Below are 12274 nucleotides of genomic sequence, written 5' to 3' on the forward strand. Positions count from 1 at the left end.
TTTAAATTTACCACAAAATATTTGAGTTAAATTTTCAAATAAATAACGCAGGTTTTCCCATTTACTGAATGACACCTCTCCTGTCCCCATGTTGTGTACACTGAGTAAACATGATGGTTTGTGGTAGCGATGTCCAATTCCGAATCATTCTTTTATATGATGAATGATGAGTCAAATCTTTTAAATCAATTCGTTAACGTAACCGACTAAATTGATCCGAGCACTGACTCACTGAACCAACATATTAAAGCTGGTAATGAAATTGTTTTTAACATTTCTTTTTATGATTAATAAAAGTTTAAAGAGATCATAACTATGTAATCATGCTATAAATCACATCAACGAATAAATAATGCATTAGAAGCTGGTAAAATACAGCGATATAGAGAGGTCGTCTGGTTGAGATGTCCGATTCGTTAACGAATCGTTCTTTTGAGTCGAATCTTTCAAATTAATTATTTCACGAATCCGACACTGACTCACTGAACCTACATTTTAAAGCTGATAATATTTTTTTTTTAGTATTTATTTAGGTGATTAATACAAGTTTACTGAGATAATTATTTACGTAATTATGCTATAAAACACATTAAAGACGTTGGCACGGAAGTTAGTAAAAAACACACACAGAGTTCAGTGAAATTACGCTCAGGAACGAGCCCTTACCAATATGGCGTTTTATTTACTCCGTTTTACGTAGCAGCCTTGAATTATGGGATATTGTTCATGCTTTACGAACTGTTACCAGATCAGTTGACCTAGTAAATTTAACCCGCAAGACTGGCAGATCGATTGAACTACAACAGATCCCAGATCAGAGGCGGACCGAATACTCGTGTACACCGGAAGTAGTAGGAAGCCCTGAGAGTTGTCTGTCTCCCATTGTCAACAATATTTTGTATGCGGGAGTTTACTGATGAAAAGAGCCGTTTATCATTAGTTAAACAACTTTGAAACGATTCGATCATTTGAACCATTTTCACTGACAATTAGAACACATATAAAACGAAAAAATGAACGTGACTCTGGCTGTCAAGCAGTACATCTCCAAAATGATAGAGAGCAGCGGACCCGGGATGAAGGTGCTGCTGATGGACAAGGAGACGGTAAGTGAATTTAAACAGCTTTAACAGTTCAAACATAAAAGCACAGATGTGCTTAAGCCACTGATAATATAGTACTGTGTGCAGTGTAAGTTGGTTTTGCTGTCTTGTTACCTGTCATGTGTCTTAAAGGGATAGTTCATCCAAAAATGAAAGTTTTGTCATAATTTACTCACCCTCAAGTTGTTCCAAACCATTATGAGCTTCTTTCTTCTGTTGAACACAAAAGAAGGTGTAAAGAATGTTGGAAACTAGACAGAAACTCATACAGGGTTGGAACAAAATGAGGGTGAGTAAATTATGACAATCCTTTTATTTTTGGGTTAGCAATCCCTTTAACCAAATATAACTCTAATTTCTTTTTAAAGTAGAGGGCTGTGTTGCAAAAGTAGTCAGCAGTCTACATAGACAGTGACTAACAGTGGTCAAAACATTGCTTGCTTGTTCTCTTTACTCTTCCTCTGTTTCCTTACAGACCAGTATTGTGAGTGTGGTCTACACTCAGTCTGAGATCCTGCAGAAGGAGGTCTACCTTTTTGAGCGCATTGACTCACAAAACCGAGACAACATGAAGCACCTTAAAGCGATCTGCTTTCTCCGGCCAACCAAGGTTTTTATCATGGTCTCTTGATACAATATATAGATTTAGACTGTATTTCCAGGTTATTTCATACTTGAATATCTCTGCTTTCAGGAGAACGTAGAGCACCTGATTCAAGAGCTTCGTCGGCCCAAGTATAGTGTCTATTTCATCTGTGAGTACCAGAAATATATCAAGAGTGTTGCATCAATTTACCTCTTATGTATATGAGTTTACAGAATAAGTGTGGTCAGAAGATGGGCTTTCACTGACTTTAGGATTTATTCTGTGCAGATTTCAGTAACGTGATCAGTAAGAGTGAGATAAAGGTTTTGGCTGAGGCAGATGAACAGGAGGTAGTTGCAGAAGTGCAGGTGGGCCTTCTTCTTTTTAATTAAGTCTTCATTATTGATTCATAAATATGCTTTCCATATAGTGTCTGCAAAATGTTATCAAACTTTCTAAGAAATGTTGTTACTCTAGGAGTTCTATGGAGATTTCATTGCTGTGAACCCTCATCTTTTCTCCCTCAACCTTCAAGGAGTATCCAGGGTAAGATAAAAAAAAAATAAATAAATAGGGAACTAGTTTCAACTAAGTAAGTTGAAAATGTAAAAAACGTCTTTTTATTTCATTTAAAGGGATACTTCACCGATTAGCATTAAGCTTTGTATCAGTAGGAACCCGTTAGTATTTTCGAGTGACCGTGCTTCCCTCCCTCATGTCCCCCTGAGACGAGAGATTTCTGTATTGTGTGTCTAGAAAAAAACTTCAGATGACGCAAAAATCATAATTTTGCATCATCTGATGCTTTTTTGTCCAGAGGCGAGAGACTCCAGCCAATAGGAGGAGCTCGTTCCGCATGTCTTCAACCTGCCCATAGGGGGATCTCACGATAAAACGCCGTCTTTTCAGTTTCGAGTCGACTAGTAGCCTAGTTGTATAATTTCTTCCGATACTGCCCTCTGTAACCGGTAGGCGTGGCTTGGGAGTGTCCTCGTAGGGCAGCGAAGCAAGTGCATTCTGGGAGTTGTTGTCTTTCATCCACATGAGCCAAAAATACATTTTCTGGCTTTTCTCAGTCTAGAAGTCACCAACTTCTAAAATAATTTCACATTTCTACTACATAAATGACCCAATTTAAATACACATTCATCTTTCCAGCAGGTGAAATATCCCTTTAAGTTAATCATTATCTCACAACTATCGTCGGCTCTCTTGTGAGCACGAATCCTCCTGTTTTAGGCTCTCTATGAATATTTCTGTGCGTGTGTGTAGGGTCGCAGTTGGGAGCCCAGTGTACTGCCTCGTGTCACTCAGGGTTTGACGTCAGTGCTGCTGGCCCTGAAGAAATGCCCCATGATCCGCTACCAGCTCTCTTCTGACATGTCCAAAAGGCTGGCAGAGAGCGTCAAAGTAAGACTTCATTTTGTAATTGTAGTATGCATTATCTTTTACCTTTTGGTGAACAGGTAATTCTTTTATTGATTTACTCTAGATTTTCTTCATGGAGAAAAATGTATTGACTAATGATGTTTCCCACAGCAAATCATTACTAAGGAGTATGAACTGTTTGACTTCAGAAAAACAGAAGTACCTCCTCTTCTCCTGATTTTAGACAGAAGTGATGATGCCATTACTCCCCTTCTCAACCAGGCAAGAAATTATGTCTCTTAATAATCTCATATTACAGAACAAGATCCCAGTCCTGACCACCAGAGGGCGATAGAGCCCATGGTTTTATTCTGGATTATGTTAGAAAACTGCTAAAACCGTGTTAGACATTAAATATGATGCTTTTTATTATTTTTCTTTGCTGTGAGATTTACAGGAGCCAGTGAGTCCTACTTGCATTTACTGGAAAAAAAAAAGACAGACCAAAATTAATATTACATAATGATTTAGTGTGCTGATATTGCAGCAAATTCTACATGTGCATGCATTTGCTTCCTCTAGTGGACGTATCAGGCCATGGTTCATGAGCTACTGGGCCTCAATAACAACCGCATAGACCTGTCCAGAGTGCCTGGAATCAGTAAGGACTTACGGGAGGTGGTCTTGTCTGCAGAAAATGATGAGTTTTATGCAAATGTGAGTAACATTGTTGAAATTATTGTCTTTTTGTTTGAAGTACATAAACAGATTCCATTAAAGAATGTAATACATCATGAAATTATTCACCAAGTAGATTTTTGTTTCAAAGAAACTGATAACAAAGTCTTGTAACACTTTTTTTTGTTGAAACATTTTAAACAAAGAAACATTATGACATACAATATGTCTAGGTGACTAGTTAAATAAGCAAATTTGTCAAATTTGTCCATGTGTTACTTGTCCATGTGTTAAAAGGAAGAGCCTTTTTTCTTTAGTGATCTGAGACTTTTGGACTCCACACTATATGTTGTTTTCTCTCTCTTTCTCTTAATAAGAACTTGTACCTGAATTTTGGTGAGATTGGAACAAACATCAAGAACCTGATGGAGGATTTTCAGAAGAAAAAGCCCAAGGACCAACAGAAATTAGAGTCAATATCTGACATGAAGGTGAGCAGACCAATAATACTGTTCACTGTAGCACATCATCTGATATGAGGAGTGAACCGTGAAGACCCCTGATCCAGAACTTTTATTATTGTGTTTCAGTATTATGACCATGTTTTGCCCCCCTTTGTAGGCATTTGTGGACAACTACCCCCAGTTTAAGAAAATGTCGGGCACGGTCTCAAAGCATGTGACCGTGGTTGGGGAGCTGTCCCGGCTGGTCAGTGAAAGACAGCTGATGGAGGTGTCAGAGGTGGAGCAGGAGTTGGCCTGCCAGAGTGACCACTCCAATGCACAACAGGTCAGAGTTTGGCACGCAGTCTAATCACAAAGTGCTGATTATTATTTTGCAATATCACTATTTTTACTGTTTTTTTTAAATCAAATGAATGCTAGCCTTGGAAAACCTAGACAAACATCCGGCAAATTTAGATTTGCTCTGCAAGTAGCCTGGCAAAGAGCCCATTCAAGCTGTTTTCTAATCCGTCCAAATCGCGGCACCAATCAGAAACGTTGAGGCGGGCTTTACACGATGACGATCGCTCTGATTGGTTTTAGGTCTATCCAATTGCGCCTAGAAGCATTTGAGCGATGTCCGTTGGTGAAGCGCATCAACTTTTAAATGCATTATTATATTCAAATTGCAAACACATGAGGACAGTCTCCATGAAAGACCCACTGGCAGATGAACGTGCTTCTACATTTCTCTCCGAAACGGTAGGAAATTAAATTAGATTTAATAGAGGATTTTAACTGTGACAAGATGATTGACAGGGCAGTTTACGTGACAGGACGCACTCGACAGATCCGTCCGATAAAGATGACGAAGTAGTATGTCCCAAAGCTTGCCTACTTTTTTGCTCACAAAAAGAGTACATACTTTTATGGCGTAGTGTAACTTAGGCGAATTGGGACGCAGCATATGGCTTTACACGATGACGATCGCTCTGATTGGTTTTAGGTCTATCCAATTGCGCACAGAGGCATTTGAGCGATGTCCGTTGGTGACGCCCCTTTGGAAATGAGTTATTAATGAAGCTTTGCCAGACCATAACTCAGTTACTACTGAGAATGGTCTGGTTTTAACCAGGCTAAATGAATGCAGTTTTGGTAAGCATAAGAGACTTCTTTCAAATACATTAATAAATCTTACCGACCCCAAACTTTTGAACCAAGTGAATGTCAATCCACACCGGTTTTTGTGATCACCTACAGTATGTTAAGTGCTGTAAATCTAAAGATGACCTTGTTCCTCTCCCTGCAGAGCCTGAGGCGTCTCCTGCAGAACCCTCGGCTCTCTGAGATCGACGCTGTGCGGCTGGTGATGCTGTACGCGCTTCGCTATGAGAAAAACAGCAGCAGTATTCTGCCCAGCCTGATGGAAGAGCTCAATCGCAAAGGGGTGTCAGAGAGACACCGCAAGGTGAGGGACTGTGTCCTGTCACACACTGTATTATTGCTATTGATGGATGATCCAGATTCATTTGATAAAGCCCTACTATTTCTAGTACGATTATTAAAAAGGAAATCAACTTTCCCGTACTGCAGATGGTGCAGGCCATGGTGGAATATGGCGGGAAACGAGTCAGAGGAAGTGACCTCATTGCTCCTACAGATGCTGTGGCCATTACCAAGCAGTTTTTCAAAGGACTTAAGGTAGATCATGTTTATCTGACTGCATTATTCCTTACATTTTCAAAGCATGAAGTCACTTCAAAGGGTGTTATTCTCTGTTTCTGAACTCCCTGAAACGCCTCCATTGGCATTTCAGAATGATCAAACAAATATTAGAGATGCTGTGTAAAACTGATCTAGTTATCCAATCACAGCCTCTGTTGAGGCAAAGTCATGCAAGGTTTTTGTTGCACATCGAGGGATTTATTCGGCAAATATGTTTCGCATCGTAGTTTATGCGCATGTCGTCTTATCAGATCAAAAATGTCTCAATTGAGTGCATTTAAAAAAAAAAAGAAGCACATTTTGGTGTTTCCATCCAGTGATTTATTTTTATTTTATTTATTTTTTTTAATGAAAAATCCCAAAATGCGCATAAAAATAGGTGTATGGAAACATACTCAATGTAAAATATGTGAAAAATAATGTTTAAGACATTCATTCAAGCATGAAAAGATCAAGACTTTGTAAAAGGGCATTATAGGTCCCCTTTAACATGTCATATTGCCAAAGCCACATTCTGTTTAAAGCTTGTTTGTGTGTTTGGATAGGGAGTTGAAAATGTGTACACACAGCATCAGCCGCTTCTACATGACACGCTGGATCAGCTGATCAAGGGTCGTTTGAAGGACAGCCAGTTCCCCTACCTCGGGCCAAGTTCTCTGAGAGACAGGTGATACAGATACATAAATAGACTGTCATTCACACTCATGCATTAATAATATACAAGCACACTTATAGAGCTTTTTGTTGTTGCTTTGAAAGTGTGTAATTTCTGTGTCACTACGGAATGCTGTTTTCACACATCCTACCAGTTAAATACATTTTAAATGGCCTTTTTCATGTACAATTCAGAATTTTTGAGCTGCATGATTATTGATAAATTGAGAATCACGTTTTTTTGTGTGTTTTTTTAAAAAATAGAGATCACGATTCTGAATAGACAACTAAACAAAATAACATGTTATTTACTTGCGGTTCTGACAAAATGTTAATTTCTGCAGTCTATTTAGATTTAAATGTGAAAATTTAATTCAATGACTCGCTCATAAAGACTTCACTTGTTTCATTACTGGATGAAACAGCTTTTTTTTTTAACAATCTCTTGAATGAATGATTCAAAGACAAGTACATTTATAACAGTCACTTGATGATGTAATTTATTCAATCTTCATTTGAAGTGCCAAGTTACTATCAAAAGGTGATTCACTCTATTTCGATCTCTTTCAGCGTTTATATCTGAACTGTAAATGTTTATCCCTGTGCTTCTGTGATGGTTTGGATTACTGTAACACAGAAATAATGACACTGTGTGGTTGAAAAGAGTGTTTGTGAAGCTGTTTCATACGACACTTGCTCTCTCTGGATCAGCGGCAGCACCAACGCAGATTTGAATGTCCGCTGTGATCATACATATACAGTACAGGCCAAAAGTTTGGAAACATTACTATTTTTAATGTTTTTGAAAGAAGTTTCTTCTGCTCATCAAGCCTGCATTTATTTGATCAAAAATACAGATTTTTTTTTAATATTGTGATATATTATTACAATTTAAAATAATTGGTTTTCAATTTATTATACTTTAAATTATCATTTATTTCTGTGATGCAAAGCTGGATTTTCAGGATCATTACTCCAGTCTATCACATGATCCTTTAGAAATCATTCTAATATGATGATTCATTATCAAAGTTGGAAACAGATCTGCTGCTTAATATTTTTTCATAACCTGTGATACTTTTTAGGATACTTTGATGAAGAAAAAAAAAGAAGAAAAAAAAAAAGAAGAAAATGTTTTAAAAATAGAAATCTTTTGTAACAACAATATACACGACTGGTCAGTAATTTGGGGGTCAGTCATTTTTTTTCTTTCTTTTTTTGAAATAAATCAATACTTTTATTCAGCAAGGACGTGTTAAATTGATAAAAACTGATAGTAAAGAAGATTTATATTATTAGAAAATATTTTTTTATTTTGAATAAATGCAGTTCTTTTTAACCTTTTATTCATCAAATATATTAGGCAGCAGAACTGTGTCCAACACTCATAATAAATCAGAATATTAGAATGATTTCTAAAGGATCATGTGATAGACTGGACGTCACATGTGACACTGAAGACTGGAGTAATGATCCTGAAAATTCAGCTTTGCATCACAGAAATAAATGATAATTTAAAGTATAATAAATTGAAAAACGATTATTTTAAATTGTAATAATATATCACAATATAAAAAAAAATTCTGTATTTTTGATCAAATAAATGCAGGCTTGATGAGCAGAAGAAACTTCTTTCAAAAACATTAAAAATAGTAATGTTTCCAAACTTTTGGCCTGTACTGTATGTCAGCGGTTTACTAGACATGGCGACTGGTTGTCATTAAGGAATAAGATCATGTGGGTGTTTGAATCAGTTGTGCAGCTCTAACATGGACTGCAGTTAAAGAAATGTCCTCCTGTCTCCACTCTTTAGACCTCAAGACATTATCGTCTTCATAATTGGCGGGGCCACGTACGAGGAGGCGTTAACTGTTTACAACCTGAACCGCACAATGCCAGGGGTACGCATCATACTCGGCGGCACGGCCATTCACAACACTAAGAGGTCAGTGTTTTCAAATGCTCTCTCTTTTCTCCATCTCACTTCTATCCACAAGCCCTAATGCCTTTTTCAAGTAGGATCCAGGTTACAGAGTGACATCAGCGCTAGAATGGCATTTAGGGGGTCAACAAGATTTTATAAAAAAAGAAATAAAAAAAAGACTTTTATTCTGAAAGGATGCATTAAATTGATTATAAGTGACAGTAAAGACATGTATAATGTTACAAAAGATTACTATTTTACATAAAGGCTATTCTTTTGAACTTTCTATTCATCAAAGAATCCAGAAAAAAACTGTTTTCAACATTGATTATAATCAGAAATGTTTCTTGAGCAGCAAATCATCATATTAGAATAATTTCTGGAGGATCATGTGACCCTGAAGACTGGAGTGATGATGCTGAAAATTCAGGAATAAATTACTTTTTAAAATATATTACAATAGAAAACTGGTATTAGTAATACAATTGTATTTCAAATTGTAGTAATACTTTACAATATTATTGTTTTTACTTAATTTTTTTTTCTGTATTTACATATGTTGTCTGCCATGTAAACTCTAAATGAATCTTAATGTTGTTTAGTTTAGCTAAACTTCATAAAATCCACCTAATTTAACCAGATCTGTGGCGTTTGTACACTATAGCCATTACAGTAGATACTAGTTTACCTACTAGACTCTATAAACTTCCTGAAACAAAATATGTCATTTAAATATATTTGCACGATCATTTTGCTTTCAGTTTGTTTGTCATTTCTCATTGTTTGACATATTTTGTTACCCACTGAGGATTGTTTAAACAGTCAAATCCAGTGCTGACTGTAACTCATGCATTATAACGCAAATATGTTCCCCGTCTCTCTTCCAGCTTTCTGGAGGAAGTGACGCTCGCAGTGGGTTCGGGTGGAGACCGGACACAAGGGCGAGGCCGTCAGCAGAGCCGACGTTGAGCTGTTATCATCACTCATATTAATGTGTGCCGTCTGTCCGCTGAACACATTCACCCTCTTTTTCTCTCTCCTAACATTCCTTTCAAATGTTTCAGTTTTTAGGGAGGAAAATGGTCACACTGCACAATAAGGTTCAATTCTTTAACATTAATGAACAACAATTTGCACAGCTTAAATAAGACAATAATGAATATACTATTGTTCATTTTTAATTCATGCGTGTTCATAAGAACAAGCAACAACTTGAATTGTTAAAAATGTGTTCGTATATGTGCAGAAATATGATGTAAACATTAGCCTAGATTAATAAATACTGTAAAATTCTTGTTCAGTGTTAGTTCATGAGACTATGCGCTAACTAATGTGAATGAATTGAAATGTTTTGTAAAGTGTTATCATATATATAAAGTGTTGATAATGGTATGTGAAACACTGTAAATGTGCATAACTTTTATGATCACGTGTAAATAATGCCCCAAAAGTCTTCACAATGACAGCATTTTTATTTATTGGATTGGTGATGCTACATTTGATCATTTTTGGATAGATGACTACTGTATGTTCAGTATATAAGTATATAACTTTAAAATATACTATAAACAAAAAAGTGAACAGGCTGCTCTGTGTATATAACTTGGGTCACAATAATGTGAAATTTTGCATCAAAAGTGGGCAAGAAAACTGGAAAAATCATTCAAACAATTGGGTTTCACCATATTTATTATTATTTTTAACATCCCTTTCCAGCTGAATTAAATGTCATGCTGCAAATATCCAGACATTAATAAATGTTTTAAAAAATATGTATATTTATTTGCAGCATGTCGCCAGCTTTTATTAATTAATATGACAGTTCTTGGTGGACAAAGAGTTGAAATCGGACTAACTTTAAAGCTGTGTATAAAACATCGACGTATTTGCATCTCAGTGTGTCCGTACATGCATGTCTCTTTTTTTTTTTTTTTTTGGACTAAGCTTTGCCTTTGTACATATTGTAGCTTGATAAACTGGACAACATGATAAGTAAGTGACTATATTTTATGATGCAATAAAAAAAAGTAAAAAAAATCAGTTGATTCATCCAATAATTTCAGACCACATTTTTTTCATGTTTTTATTACCACTAAAGCCTCAGTCAACAGGCTGTATAACACATCCCAAATGATTTACTGATTAAATTGAATCAAGTAGACGGAGTTTAGCCCTGACCTTTTAGGTCATCACTTTAACCTCCAGAGCTTAAACCCCCATAGACAAGTTCAGGTTGCTCCACGATATAACTCCCCTTCCTCCCACACTAATCACATCCATTAATCCCCACTATCATCCAGACGACGGCAGGGTGAACCACTTAATGACTTTACAGCACAGGGAGAAAAAAACACATTAATGGTTGCTTATGATGAGTCAGTAAAGGGCCTGGTAGATTTGCTAGCCAGATTATGTCACACTTGATGTGTTGTCCTAAAATACACATGCATACAGCGGAACACAAATCAGGTCCATGACGTGTCCGTTTGTTATTTCCAGAAATCTGTCCCAATTAACCCAAGGGAAACATTATTTGCTTCGTTCTAGAATAATGTGGTCAATTTATGTGGACGGAAAAGAAGCTTAGAGCGGTGTAATTATAGTGATGTAGTTTGTCCTTCTGAATGTGTGTGTGTGTGTGGTTTTCTCAGAGCTTGTAGGAGGGAAAATCCTTGGAAATCCCCCTATATACTTGAGTTACATAATAAACATGTTCTATTTTAAAGTTTAAGTTCATGCATTTTGTTTTATTGTGGTTCTAATAATTGTATGTGTAATATTCAGATCCATGCTCTCATTCGTGTCTTTTTAAACTTTTGCCACATTTTTATTTTGATTTACTGAAACAAATTACACAAGTGTATAGTCAAGAACGGCTAGTCACACTTTTATTCCAGACAATATCTATCAAGGTAGGTTTATCTTTATATGTCAAGTTCTGTATAGATAACGAACATTTACACTCTTATTACCCAGCGGAAAAAAGGCACGCACCAGTAGAATGTTTTCACACTGAATGGGGTAAGTTGTCACAGTGGAACCTGCCTTTATGATAAACATTTCAGCAAAATTTAAACAGTTAACAATCATGAAGAAAAGTGCTTGAATCATCAGAAATGTGACAAGTTGCCCGACCTGCAATTTATGAAAAATACCCTTGCCTGAATATGTAGCGGTTTTATTCTGTTCTCTTGTTCCCCAACAGCTAAAAATGTGATGTTGTTTTAGCTTGCAGGACAACATACACAAAAAATTATTCTAAAATATGAATGAATCAAAATTTCTAAACTTTCATGTGTGACAACTAGCCCCGGTCTCATCAGTTCTGGACAGTTGCTCTAAAAAAGTAAAATTAAAGCTACTAATTACATTTTAACAGTGTAAATAGTTTACTTTACTAATTACTCTCTAAAAAATATTGGATTACTTATGAATTACTTTATAAATCCCATATCAACCTTGACCAGTTGAACAATACAATGACACACACGAAATTGCACTTTTGATTCTTTCAAATAAACAATATACAACTGCATAAATTATTCTTAAACTGACTAAATGGAGAAGTTTACATTAAAAACATACATTTTAACAATGTTGATGTTAAATCCAATATAGAATAGTTCTATAGCCTACTGTATTTCATGCAATTAATCTACATCAGAACGAACTGTAATTAAATTACAGAAAGTAATCCCTTATTTTACTTTTTTTATATATCCGTTGCTGTGCGCTGATTTGCAGTGTGTTTATGAGCTCAATATGCAGCGTGACATCATCACCATCCCGCCGA

General features: G+C 36.1%; 1 protein-coding gene across 1 annotated transcript; it reads left to right on the top strand.

Annotated features, from left to right (window-relative positions):
• The first annotated feature begins 849 nt into the window (after positions 1-849).
• Positions 850-10257, top strand: vps45 (vacuolar protein sorting 45 homolog). Its single transcript, XM_082185891.1, has 15 exons — positions 850-1106; positions 1579-1713; positions 1798-1858; positions 1978-2057; positions 2167-2235; positions 2962-3099; positions 3229-3339; positions 3640-3774; positions 4113-4226; positions 4357-4524; positions 5488-5646; positions 5772-5879; positions 6449-6570; positions 8371-8502; positions 9369-10257. Exons 1-15 carry the CDS (start codon positions 1014-1016, stop codon positions 9448-9450), a joined length of 1707 nt encoding a protein of 568 aa, XP_082042017.1. The 5' UTR covers positions 850-1013; the 3' UTR covers positions 9451-10257.
• The last annotated feature ends 2017 nt before the right edge of the window (positions 10258-12274 follow it).

The sequence above is a fragment of the Leuciscus leuciscus genome (genome assembly GCF_965113295.1).
Source record: "Leuciscus leuciscus genome assembly, chromosome: 12".
In the NCBI taxonomy this organism is placed as follows: domain Eukaryota; kingdom Metazoa; phylum Chordata; class Actinopteri; order Cypriniformes; family Leuciscidae; genus Leuciscus; species Leuciscus leuciscus.

What these genes read in the sequence shown, in the direction of transcription:
- vps45 (XM_082185891.1), top strand. Translation starts at nt 1,014, where the DNA reads ATGAACGTGACTCTGGCTGTCAAGCAGTACATCTCCAAAATGATAGAG. An exon ending in GCTTTCTCCGGCCAACCAAG is followed by an intron (nt 1,714 to 1,797) that starts GTTTTTATCATG and finishes CTCTGCTTTCAG; the next exon opens with GAGAACGTAGAGCACCTGAT. An exon ending in GGCTGGCAGAGAGCGTCAAA is followed by an intron (nt 3,100 to 3,228) that starts GTAAGACTTCAT and finishes TGTTTCCCACAG; the next exon opens with CAAATCATTACTAAGGAGTA.